The 11,875-nt window shown below is 33.6% G+C and overlaps 1 protein-coding gene across 1 annotated transcript in view; it reads left to right on the top strand.

Annotated features, from left to right (window-relative positions):
- LOC110030725 overlaps nt 1-11,875 on the top strand; it is a 61,674-nt gene that overhangs the window by 33,528 nt on the left and 16,271 nt on the right. The window contains exons 5-6 of the mRNA XM_020733610.1: nt 5,354-5,505; nt 5,589-5,736. Of these exons, the coding sequence (XP_020589269.1) occupies nt 5,354-5,505; nt 5,589-5,736 (300 nt within the window). The remainder of the gene's footprint in view (nt 1-5,353; nt 5,506-5,588; nt 5,737-11,875) is intronic.

Genomic DNA, 11,875 nt, shown 5'->3' with positions numbered 1-11,875 from the left:
ATATATTATTAGATGTCATGTAGATTCTAGTATAGCTGCATATATCAATTTATTTCATGAAATATATTTAGTAAGATTGCATTTATTTATCAGTAGCTAAAGGTAAAGTATTTCATAAATAAAAAATGTATGATATGAAGAATGAAGTAATATATATATATATATATAAATTTATGTATGTGCTTTCGCCCGACTCATTTTTTGCGGCCTTTGGTATAAGTATGGGTTTGATCCCTGCGTATGACCGTATATATATTTAAAAAGCCCGAGGGCAAATGTATTAATACAAAAATGTTGTGTGAGAGAGCCTAAAAGCAAACCCAACTCATACAATATAAGACACACAAAACCCAGATAAAACAAAAATACATAAATGTAAAAACCAAAAAACCACAAAAGGGCACAAAAAGTGCTAGGGTTGTCCCGCTTTAGTCATCCTGCTTCTAGTTCTCGGAAGTGAGCCGACTAACAAATTAGTAAGGTGAGTACTATTGCCCGTAGTAACCAAAGCATAATCCATCAGATTCCTGAGCTTAAGTAGATCTTCATTCTTTTTTTTTTCTCCTGGATGTGTAGACCTGTCATTCCTCATTCGATGATTGACTTACTGATCAATAGATTCCATAGGTGGTCAGACATGTGTAGGTCGTTGCACGTTTTGATCCCCATAAACTTGAGTAATATTAACATCTTTCTAGACCTGATGAGGTGACAGTGAAACAGTAGAAGTATTTCCACCTGAATTATCAGTGATAGGTTCTAGGGCAGGCGGGGTCTGAAGAAACTCGCTCTTCCCCACGATAGGAGGTTCCAAAGACGAGGGAGCTATAACTGGGGACTAAATAGTTGTCATATTGCCTGCATGATAGTGACGTCATCTGGGATATCCTTCTGATGATCAATAGTGTCAAAAACTGGGAGCTGATGAGGAGGAGGTGAAATCACAAACTCTAGCGGAGCAGTTTGCTTTTTTGGTCTGAGTTGGGGGTGCAGATGGTGACATTGAGAACTGGAGTGTCCGAACATACGACAGTTCGAACAATAGGACGAAAAAAGTTTAATCTCTACATCTGCCAATATCCATGGTGTTGTGTGCCCATATTTTCTCAGAAGCGGGTGAAGTGATGTCTCTTTCAACAAGTACTCTGACTTCAGAAGGACGAGACGGATTAAAAGTATGAATGTTCGTCTTGAGTGACTTCCCATAAATTGAGACAATAGAGTATAATACTTTTTGAGAAAAATAATGAAATTTCAGACCAGAGAGACGAATCCAAATCGAAATGATTGGTGATTCTGTCTGTGGGTCAAAATCCACAGACCATTTCAGAATCTTCATTACTTTGTTATCAATCCATATTATCCTTTTAACAAATAAACGCATGTAATCTTTTTCTTTACTAATTTGAATAAGAATGTGTCTCTCATCTAATAGTCCAATTTTTCATTCTCCAACAAGGTGCATAAGTTCAAATTCTTTGCGAATGAGCTCCATTTTGGGATGACCATATAGAAATTTCCCAACCAAATTCAGACGACAGGAGGAAACAAGTTGAATACCTTCAGCTTCAGTAAAAAAAATGACAGACTTCCTATTCTTCATACCAGGTTTGTTGATGTCCTCCGCCCACTCAAACGACAGAGTGAAAGATGACGGTTTTGGTGTGCTTGAGGCGTGGACACCGGTGAGGGCAACTGCATACGATTTGTTCTAAGCCATCCTCAAAGAAAGGTGTGACTTTCAGAGTTTAGAGAAGAAAGCAGGCGAGTGAAAACCGACGTCGAAATAGAAGCTGTGAGGCGGGACGAGCACAGAGGATGCAAAAATCTCGAGCGGTACCCGCGAGACAGAGTCGCAGAACACGCGATCGGACGGGCCGCAGAACCTGGAAATCCCGAGCCAGGAAAGCTCGCTAGACCGGAAGACGGAATATGAGCCTCGTCTCAGAGCGAGGGAGCATCGGGGGAGACGAACGGAAATGAGCGCGACGCGAGAGGAAACAACTGTAACTGTTTCTAGGGTTCGCCATCAGGCAAAACCCTAGCAGAGCCGAGCGAGGAAGACGATGTCATCGAGAAGTAGATATATCCCACCATCTCAGATAATTGTGATGTTTAGATTGCTAATCACTGTGCTGACAAAAGAATATCAGTGAGGGGCGGGCCACTTTTCCACTTTAAACAATCGTGTAAATTAGATCAACAATCGTTGTACCGACATAATAATATCAGTCATGAATGTGTTAGGTTGTGTTTTGAGATGCTCCTAAAACAAATATGAATTGCTAATAACATGAAATAAAAGTATAGTTCAATATTAAATTTTAAAAGAATACAATTAAAATCAATGCATATTGAAGTTTAAGTTATTTCTATTGATAAATGTCATGGGCACGTACATTAGATTATTATAAGATATTCTATAGTGAACTATAAAAGACCAGCATGCATATTGTTTTCTATTCCTTGGATTACTATAGTTTAAAAGCATGTTTAGTTCTAGTTTATCCTATATAGTGCATTATGTTGTTCTAGTATTTTTTTGAGGTTCAAGCTTTTAGTTACAATGAATATTGGAGGAGCTAATGTGTCCAATATGCGAGAACAACCGAAAATGTAATTTTTATTTGTTACTTAAAATATTCTATTTAGTGCCTCTTTTAATCAATTTTTGAATATTAGCTGTTAGTGTAGAATAAGAAATGTAAAAAAACCTAATTCCACCGTCCGAATGTTTGTTCCCTCCTAGTTAATTCAAAGCTCCAGATTGTGTCGTGAGAGAAGCAAAGGGTAAATTGGCATATGGCTGACTCGATGACATTAGATTGAAAGGTTGGTTGGGTCATTTGAGCTAATTTGGTCAAACTGACTTGAGGGTTATTTGGTTCACCACAATTTTGGTATAAAGTAAAATAAATATAGGGGTTTTATAAAATTTTGACAGTTTATTGAATGAAAAAAGATTGCAGCGAAAAATTTTGGTGTATTTGAAATTCATAATAAATTCAAAATTGATGTATTCCAAATTTGTTAGATTTAGCCAATTTTCAAAGACATTATAAAATACAACATGTCGCCAAAATAGTCGCTAGTTGTTAGTGGTTGTTGTCTGCTAGTTGACACCTATTATTGGTTGCTACGACTGTTGTCGACCACCTTTGTTGATCAACGTTACTGTTGCTAGTACTGTTGCCCGTCACTGCTCGCCCCAATTGCCACCATTATTGCCAGCTGCTTGTCACACCTGATTAACAACACTGTCATAGTTGAGCACATCGTACATTGATTTTTTTCTTCAAACCAAACACAAAAATGTAAACTTCTACATTTACTTTATACCAAGCTAGGCAATTTTAATAGTATTTGAAATGTACTATATTTCAATTACATTGAATTCCTTTTACACTACATTCCTTTTTCAACAACCCAAATGACCTTTTAATTAAACCAAAATAGCCAATTATGAATTCACCTCAATTTGATTCCATTAGGGTTTGGCCCACTCCTTCAAGCAGTTTGGTTTGATCACTTTGATCAAATTGTGGTTTTGTTCTTAATTTGGCTAATTGGGTTTTTTAAGGGACCAATTGGATTAAGTTGGTTCAAGTGGATTTCACTGTCCTAAAATGGAGCAATTGGGCCAATTACATTTGTTCACTTCAAATGAAAAGCTTAGTAAAGGGTCAATTTGATCAGTTTTAGCCTAAATGGTTAACGGAATTGCTTAGCCGAAGTTGGTGCAATCAAGAGTCATTTTTAATCTTGTCAACCATGGTTAGTGATTTGAAATGGGTTTCAAAGGTTGGCTCGGTTCAGTTAGTTCAAATTGATCGAAATGTTCTAAGAGGTTCAAATGCATCAATACGAACCAAAAGGCCAAATCGAGGACCAATTGGGCCTAGTTCATCAATGGTTGACCTATTGAAATTGATTTAAGGCCTTGGTTCAATTAATTTGCCCAATTCGAGGGTCTAGGTTCCATAACATCAAATAATTTCATTTAAGCGTAATTGAGTTGCAGGGTCTGTTTGGGCTGATCAAAAGATCTATATGGCTCAATTATGCTTTTTTTAACTATTAAGGCTTATTTGGAGCATTGGACAAGCTTAATTTTATCAATTCTACGGGTTGGGTCTTAGCTTGATTCATTAATCAATTCGATCTTGTTCATCTATTATTTTATAATAAGAATCCTATGAAAGAGGTTTGGCCTATACATAGGATCAGTTGGTTCAAAATCACCAATTGGGTCTTGATATTTAGGGGATTTGGTTTCTAAGTTTACCATCTGTCAGTATGAGGTTCATAATTCAAATCCAGGGATCCAATGTTCAGCTACAATTAACATTTTTGCAGCTAAACTTCTGAGAAGGATAATTGGATGTTTAGGCCACTAACTGTCAATTGGGTCCAGTTGGGGTTAAGCCAAGGTTAGGTCTAAAGCTAGGGTCAATATTGATTAAACCTATTCAAGAGGGAGGATTTGAAATCATAATTTAACTAATCTTGTGTCTCCTCTTGCGGTCTTTGTTAAATCTACACGAGTCTTGTGGTCATTCTAGGGTTTTGGTTTTTAAAGCTCAGGCTATGGGTTATAGGTATGATATCTAGCTAAGTTAGGGGTTAACTTTGGAATGAATTAAGGATCAGAATTAAATTCTAAAGAGGAGCAATAGCTTGATTCAAACAAGGACTTTAACTTAATGTAAATTCTAGGCATGGCTAATATTGGCTTAGTTTGAAAAACAATTCGAATTAGTTCAACCTAAGTAGATTGTTTTTTTTCAATACGCCAAGCAGTTTACGCAATACATTTGAACAGTCATGTAAACTTCGTGAAGTTTGATGTTATTCATTTAAGAAGATTTCCAAAATTTTATTTGAGTACCTGAAACTTAGGTTTCTTTTTCTTTTTTGAGTTAGATGTTTACCAATTTGTGGCTCACCATAATTACATTTTCAAGAAAAAACTTTATTGCTCTATATTCATTTTTTTAATGGAAACTCCGTAGTTGGATTTGGAGACCGTTTATGTAGCTAAATCCTTTTTAAGAATTCAACTCGTGGGCCTCTCTTCTAATGACCGAAGGCATTATCAGTTACCACTCAACCACATGTTTGGCGGTTTTTGAAGCTAAATCTATTGTTCTCAATATATGGTCTTCGTTTGCATGCCAGTGGACATGAAGTATTGAAATGATGTAGACGTGTAGTTTTTTATTCATTTAATTAGCGCCATGATGTGGAATATGAACACCATGGAAATGGATGTTCGCACAAAAGATTCCAACAAATTTTAACCAAGGAACTCCCATGAAGCTTCTTTTATACTTTCTTCCCCCTTCTCCCACAGGATCAAGACCAAGAAAGCTTACTCATGCGGCTGCATAATCTTTCCGATGCATTGGAATTCCAGCAGAATGAAATAAAGAATGCCAGAGATATATTACGTTCAACAAGAGCTAAACTGGCTGTTATGGAAGGCAAGATAGCAATTGAGGTCATGTATGAAGTTTCGGCCATATCATTGCTATTGTAGATATCATTGTTATTTATTTTATTTAAATTTCTTTGAATTTTCTCTACAGTGAATCTCAAAAAGTTATTGAAGAGAAACAAAAGAGACTGGCTGCTGCTGAATGGTCCCTACGTAATTTGAGCTCTGTTTGCATAATTTGGCCTAACTCTGCCTCTGAAGTTCTTTTGGCTGGGTCATTTGATGGATGGACAAGTCAGGTTTGCTAATTTTCTGATACCTTTTTCATTTCTGTGCTTCTTGTTGGAACTTTAGGAATTTTCCCTTTTGATATCTTCTTTTTCTAGCATGAGGATTTGTGGCTTTCCTAATGTGACGTCTTTCCCCCACTATTTAACTTGTAGCCGAGTTTTAGGAAATTGAAGAGGCATAATTATTTTTCCCCTCCTAAAAACTACATGATATCAGAGCCCATCTTAGCCTTCAAAGCGGCGACCTACTTCCGTCAAGTTCATTCACTGGTTATATTGCTCAGACTCTTGCCCCTCCTTGGTTTTCCCAATACCATCGTCTTCGTGACTGAATGCTTGTGACAGCCTCAATTATAGCTAGCTGGAAAGGTTGGGAAGGCAATGACTTGATTGCACTGTTCTGAGACCCCTTGCGATACAATCATGATTAAAGCTCGCTGGGAAGGCAATTATTGGATCACGACATTCAAAGACCTTTGCGATATTGTTGCAATTAGAACCACTTGGGAAGGCAATGACTGTATCACGACATTTAGACAAGCACATTTAGAGCCAAATGGGAAGGAAACGACTAGATCGCGACATTTCAAGACCCAAAGTTCTTCTTGCTGCCCTCTTTTGCTGACAAAAGCTGCTTCTCAGCACGAGGTTTCTTTCCAGCAGGGGCCTTCTGCGCCGCCTTTGCTTTCTTCTATTTCTTTTTTGTTTTCTTTTTTTTGTTTTTCGGCGACGGGCTCCTTCGCTAGATTTTTCTCAGTCTTCGACGCCATTGGAGTTTGTAGGACTTATTTTTCTTTCCATTTCTCCTCTAGTCAATTCAGAGAAGGTTTTCTTTCTTTCTAGAGAATCGTGAATCAGAGAATCAAACTGAATCAGAAGTAAGCTGATCAAATACTCAATATGTTTCAACCCTTTCATCTTCTTCGCTGGAGCCGCCAACTTTTCCTCTATTTTATAACGTCTAGTTCCAATTTACTCGGGAGAGGAATTGAAGTGTCGAACAGGGATGGGGAGATGAAGCGAGAAGGTTGGGAAACCGAAGAGGGGAGAGATGAAAGGAGAGAGTTGGGAAGCTAAGGAGGTCAGTTCGCCCTATAATACGATGCGAGACAGAGGGAGAATGAGAGGTTGTAGCCAACCCTAACGACTTATAGGGAGAGTCGATTGATATAGACGAAGGAGGAAGGTGTGGCTCAAGACTTCGGTGCTGAAGGAGGAGAGCCTATGCTCTGACCAATCAAAAGAAGAAAGAGAGGCGAGTGCTCTCGAGTGCATGGTTAGAAAGCAGAGACGAAGGAAGAGGAGAAGGGTTGGGTTTGTGCACTCGATGTAGGAGGAAGAGGCAACGTAGACCAGAGTAGCAGGAGTCGATCAGAGAAGTTGGAATAGAGCGCGGGATTTTTCTCGTGGTTGAGTCATCGCGTGCTAAGCAGTGAATTGAGTAGGAGCCGATCACAGGAGAAGCTGACCGAATACATAAAGGTGAATTAGAGTTTTTTCATATAAATTAATAAATTTAATGTGTATGGTTTATAAAGGTTAGTTTTTATAATTTTAATTAAAATATTTAATGCTATATAACATATACATATATATATATACATATACATATATATATATATATAGGATTTCATAAGGTAAAATAATGAAAAATAATGTAAATTTAATAACTATATAAAATTATAGTTAAAGTTTTGTAATATGAATATACATATTTATTTTAGACTTTCAATTTTAGAAGAGTCGACGTCAAAACAAATTGAATAACAAATTAATCAACATCGAGTCAAGTACTTATGTTTTTATACTATAGTAATATTTTGTTTCTTTCAGATTAAATGCATTTACTAGTATTATCATTAATTATATTAAAATTACTATAAACATGAAATTTTGAATTCTAGTGAATTTTTTTCATATTGTAGGAATGATATTTGTGCACATAGTTATTTAAATAATCATAAATATTGAATAATTTATAAGCATATTGAATATCATGCAAATGAGAATGAAATATTTATTGTTATAAAGATATTTTTATTATATATTTGTATGTGCATAATTGACTATAGTAGTGTCACTCATTTATGGTATTAGTGTGAGAACGCTATGGTACTCATGTACGTAAATGGAAAAAAATATATTAATATTAATTTATCTTAAGTGATACAATTTTTAGACGGTGCTCCTGTGACAGTTGTACATATATGAAATGATATAAATATTTTATTAATATTGCAAGACTCTTTCAATAACACTTTATACTTAAGATATCCAAATATTTTTTATTGATTTATTAAAATACTTAACTAACATGCTTATTGTTTTTCTTTTCATTGTATTATTGTAGTTTAGAATTATGAGTATTCAGTGGTTTGTTTAGCTCACTGTTATTTTATATTAATTGTTCGAGTTAATTTAGTTGATTGGAAAATGAGCGATAGAAAGAAGAATATTTATAGAAAATTTGAACAGCCAGTGATGAGGTAAATTTAAATAAACTGCTTTAATTTAATTTGGTTAGTGACTCTTTCATTTGTTAAATGACAAATGAATGCAGAAAAATTAATTCTCATCCAATCGTCCGTATCTTTCTTGGTTATTTTGAAGCCCCGGGCTATGTCGCAATAAGAGCACAGGGTTTACGATTAATTAAAATAGTCTTGATGACAGAGCCAATAAGGTAATTATAATAAAATTTTAATAATAAAAAAATTATGTTAACTCAAATTAATAAGTATATCGAGCACGAGATTTTTCTCGCACTTGAGTCATCATGTGCTGAGCGATGAATTGAGTAGGAGCCAATCGCAGGAGAAGCCAACCGAGCACTTAAAGGTGAATTAGAGTTTATTCATATAAATTAGTAAATTTAATTTGTACGGTCATAAATATGAGCTTTCATCCGATGTATGAGGATAATATTTCCTGATTAATATGGAGAGAGAAGCTTGTCCCCATCGGAGTCGCCATAAGATGTCAGCATTATTTTTGGTTGTGGAGTTGCTCGTTGGAAGCTTTCGGTCGCCGGAATTGAAGTCTTGTCACTCAATTCTATATATATATGTATATGTATATATATATATATGTTTATGTATATGTATATGTAGATGTATATATGTATGTATATATGTATATGTATATGTATATATATATATATATATATGTATATGTGTATATGTATATGTATATGTATATGTATATATGTACAAACATATATACATATACAAACATACAAAATTTTGATTAATATTTTTAATATCATACATACAAACATATATACATATATACATATACATATACATATACATATACATATATACATATACATATATATATATACATATACATATATATATATATATAGGATTTCATAAAGTAATGAAAAATAATGTAAATTTAATAGTTAATTAAAATTATAATTAATTAAAGTTTTGTAATATGATTATCTATATTTATTTTAGGCTTCTAATTTTAAAAGAGCCGATGTTAAGGCAAATCAAATAGTAGATTCATCAACATTGATGTGAGTATTCATGTTCTTATAGTATGGTAATATTTTACTTCTACATCAAACACATGTAATAGTACTATTATTAGTTATATTGAAATTACTGTAAACTCGGGATTTTAAATTTCAATAAATCTTTATTGATATTGTAGGAATGATATTTGTGCACAATATCATTTAAATTATCTTAAATATTGAATGGCTTATAATTATTTTGACTATAATGTATAGGTGAATGAAATATTTATTATTAGAAAATGATATTTTTATTTTATGTTTGTATGAGTATGATTGAGTGATGAAGTCACCCCTTTATGGTATTAATGGGAGAAAAATAAACGGCTCGTGCACATAAGTGAAAAAAATATTAATATTGAAGCATCTTAAGTGGTATAATTTTTAGTTGGTGCTTCTGTACAGGTTATATATATATAGAATGATACAAATATTTTATTGATTTGCAAGGTTCATTGAATAACATATTCTTAAGATATCCAAATATTTTTTATTGATTTATATTAAATGTTTAACTGACATTCATATTGTTTTTCATTTCTCTTATATTGCTATCGTTTAGGAATATGAGTATTCACTGATTTATTTAGCTTACTGTTATTTTAAAATTAATTTTTTACGTTAATTTAATTGATTAAAAGATTAACGATAGAATGAAAAATATTTATAGAATAATGAGATAAATTTAAATATACTATTTTAACTTAATTTGATTAGTAGGACTTTCATTTGTTTACCATGTTAAATGATTTCTGTTACCGCATTAATTAATTCCAAGCCCCAGGTTGGGTTGTGACATACTTAGCTTAATGAGCCGAAAGAACTCGTGGTCGAAATTGGCTCAGATTTTTCAGTGTTGTCCTCCTACCCTTTAATGATGTCGTACAAGTCGGCGATGATTGACTCTCAAAGAAATTCTTCCGTTTCTATTCGTTTCGACTATTACAAAACTAACTCGCCCTACCCATGGTGGTGCAAATATTGAAAAAATCATGGTATATGAAGGAGACATATTGGAAGCTTCTTGATAAACCTGCAAATTGGAAATTAAAATCTAAACGTGAAGGCCGAACTTATCAAACCACTGCTGATGAAACTTAAGAGCCTTCTATCAACTTGGATACAATATCTTTTATCAAGTAACAATTAGAGCTGCACAAATTATTTAAATCTCCAAAATTGTTATCAACTTTGTCTTGCTCTTCTCTATAGAAGGGTAACTCTTTAGCCACTTTATTATTAAGTGTTAACCCCCATTTTATTCACTTGAGGAATTGATTCTGATACAACCGATCATATGATTAGTTATTCTAAATTATTCTCATTTTATATACTTTGTCCAGGTAATAAAAGAGTCAAAATTGTGTGATGGTTCCCTCTTGATAATTGCTGGGATAAGAACTGTCAAACTCGCCTCGTTAACTCTTCGTGATGTGCTCCATGTTTTCAGTTTATCTTGGCATCTATTGTTCATTATAAAAAAATTACTTTTGATTATCAGTGTTAAGTTAATTTCAACTATTTTTGTTGTGAATTTCATTAATTGATCAATGGAAGGATGATTTGTAGTGTTAAAGAAAAGGATAAACTCTATTATTTTGACGATGGACATAATGCGAATAGACAATGTCAAAATACTTGTTTAAATTATAATTTTGTTTCTAAAGAAAATGATATTATGTTATGCCATTATAGATTGAGTTATCATAGTTTCCAATATTTGGAATTTTTGTTTTTCGATTTATTTCAAAATAGAAATGTCATCTTTTCAATGTGAAGTCGCTCAGTTTGTCAAATACATCATACGTCTTTTCCTTCCCAAGTTTGCAAATACTGTGATTCTGTCGGCCGTTTTATTGTTCAACTTCACTTTCGTAGTTTGAAAAGGTGATGATCTTAGGATTTTGAAAATAATTTAAATATAAATATAACTTTTTTAAAGAAGTAACGTTTTTAATTTTTAAAATAAGTGAGACCAAACGAATCTCACATTTTCAAATAGTTTAGATGATTTACTACAATACTACAAGCAATACACTTATCCCGAAGAATAAATATATTACTTGTAATAGGGATTTAATCATCTAGACTAAACAATTTGTGACATCCGTTTTGATTTGCGAAATATTTTATAAAAAGACCAACAAGTTCCTCTATCTAACATAAAAATTAGATAGTGTTTATTTTATCTGGGTTCCTGGTTCCCTATAGAGGCAAACCCCTATAGTTAATCACATCTTAAATGATCGAAATCACTTAAGAAAACTCTCGATTAAGATCAGGTGATTTTGCTTTCAAGATTTCAAAGTTTAGGTTTTCACGATTGGACATGGGAAAATCAAATGGGAAAGATTCAAAATAGGAACAATTATTTAAGGAATCCAAAGGGAAGAAAAGTAGGGGACATCACAGATCTAGGAGAAACCCCAGAGATGTCCCAACTATCCTATTGTTCAGCTTTATATCTTTGAAATGATGTTTATTTGATATTTCAATCCTGCAAATTATTTAAGATTTAGTACTTATGTTTACACAATATCGGACTGTGCAAATAGCCTAAAAAGATAGGAGGATTTACATCGTATCGCACAGTAACCTCAGAATCCTAAAACGTTAGGACTT

Source organism: Phalaenopsis equestris, unplaced genomic scaffold, assembly GCF_001263595.1.
Source record: "Phalaenopsis equestris unplaced genomic scaffold, ASM126359v1 Scaffold000755, whole genome shotgun sequence".
NCBI classification, from domain to species: Eukaryota; Viridiplantae; Streptophyta; class Magnoliopsida; order Asparagales; family Orchidaceae; genus Phalaenopsis; species Phalaenopsis equestris.
Note: the sequence above shows the minus strand (reverse complement) of the source record. Positions and strands in the feature narration are given on the sequence as shown.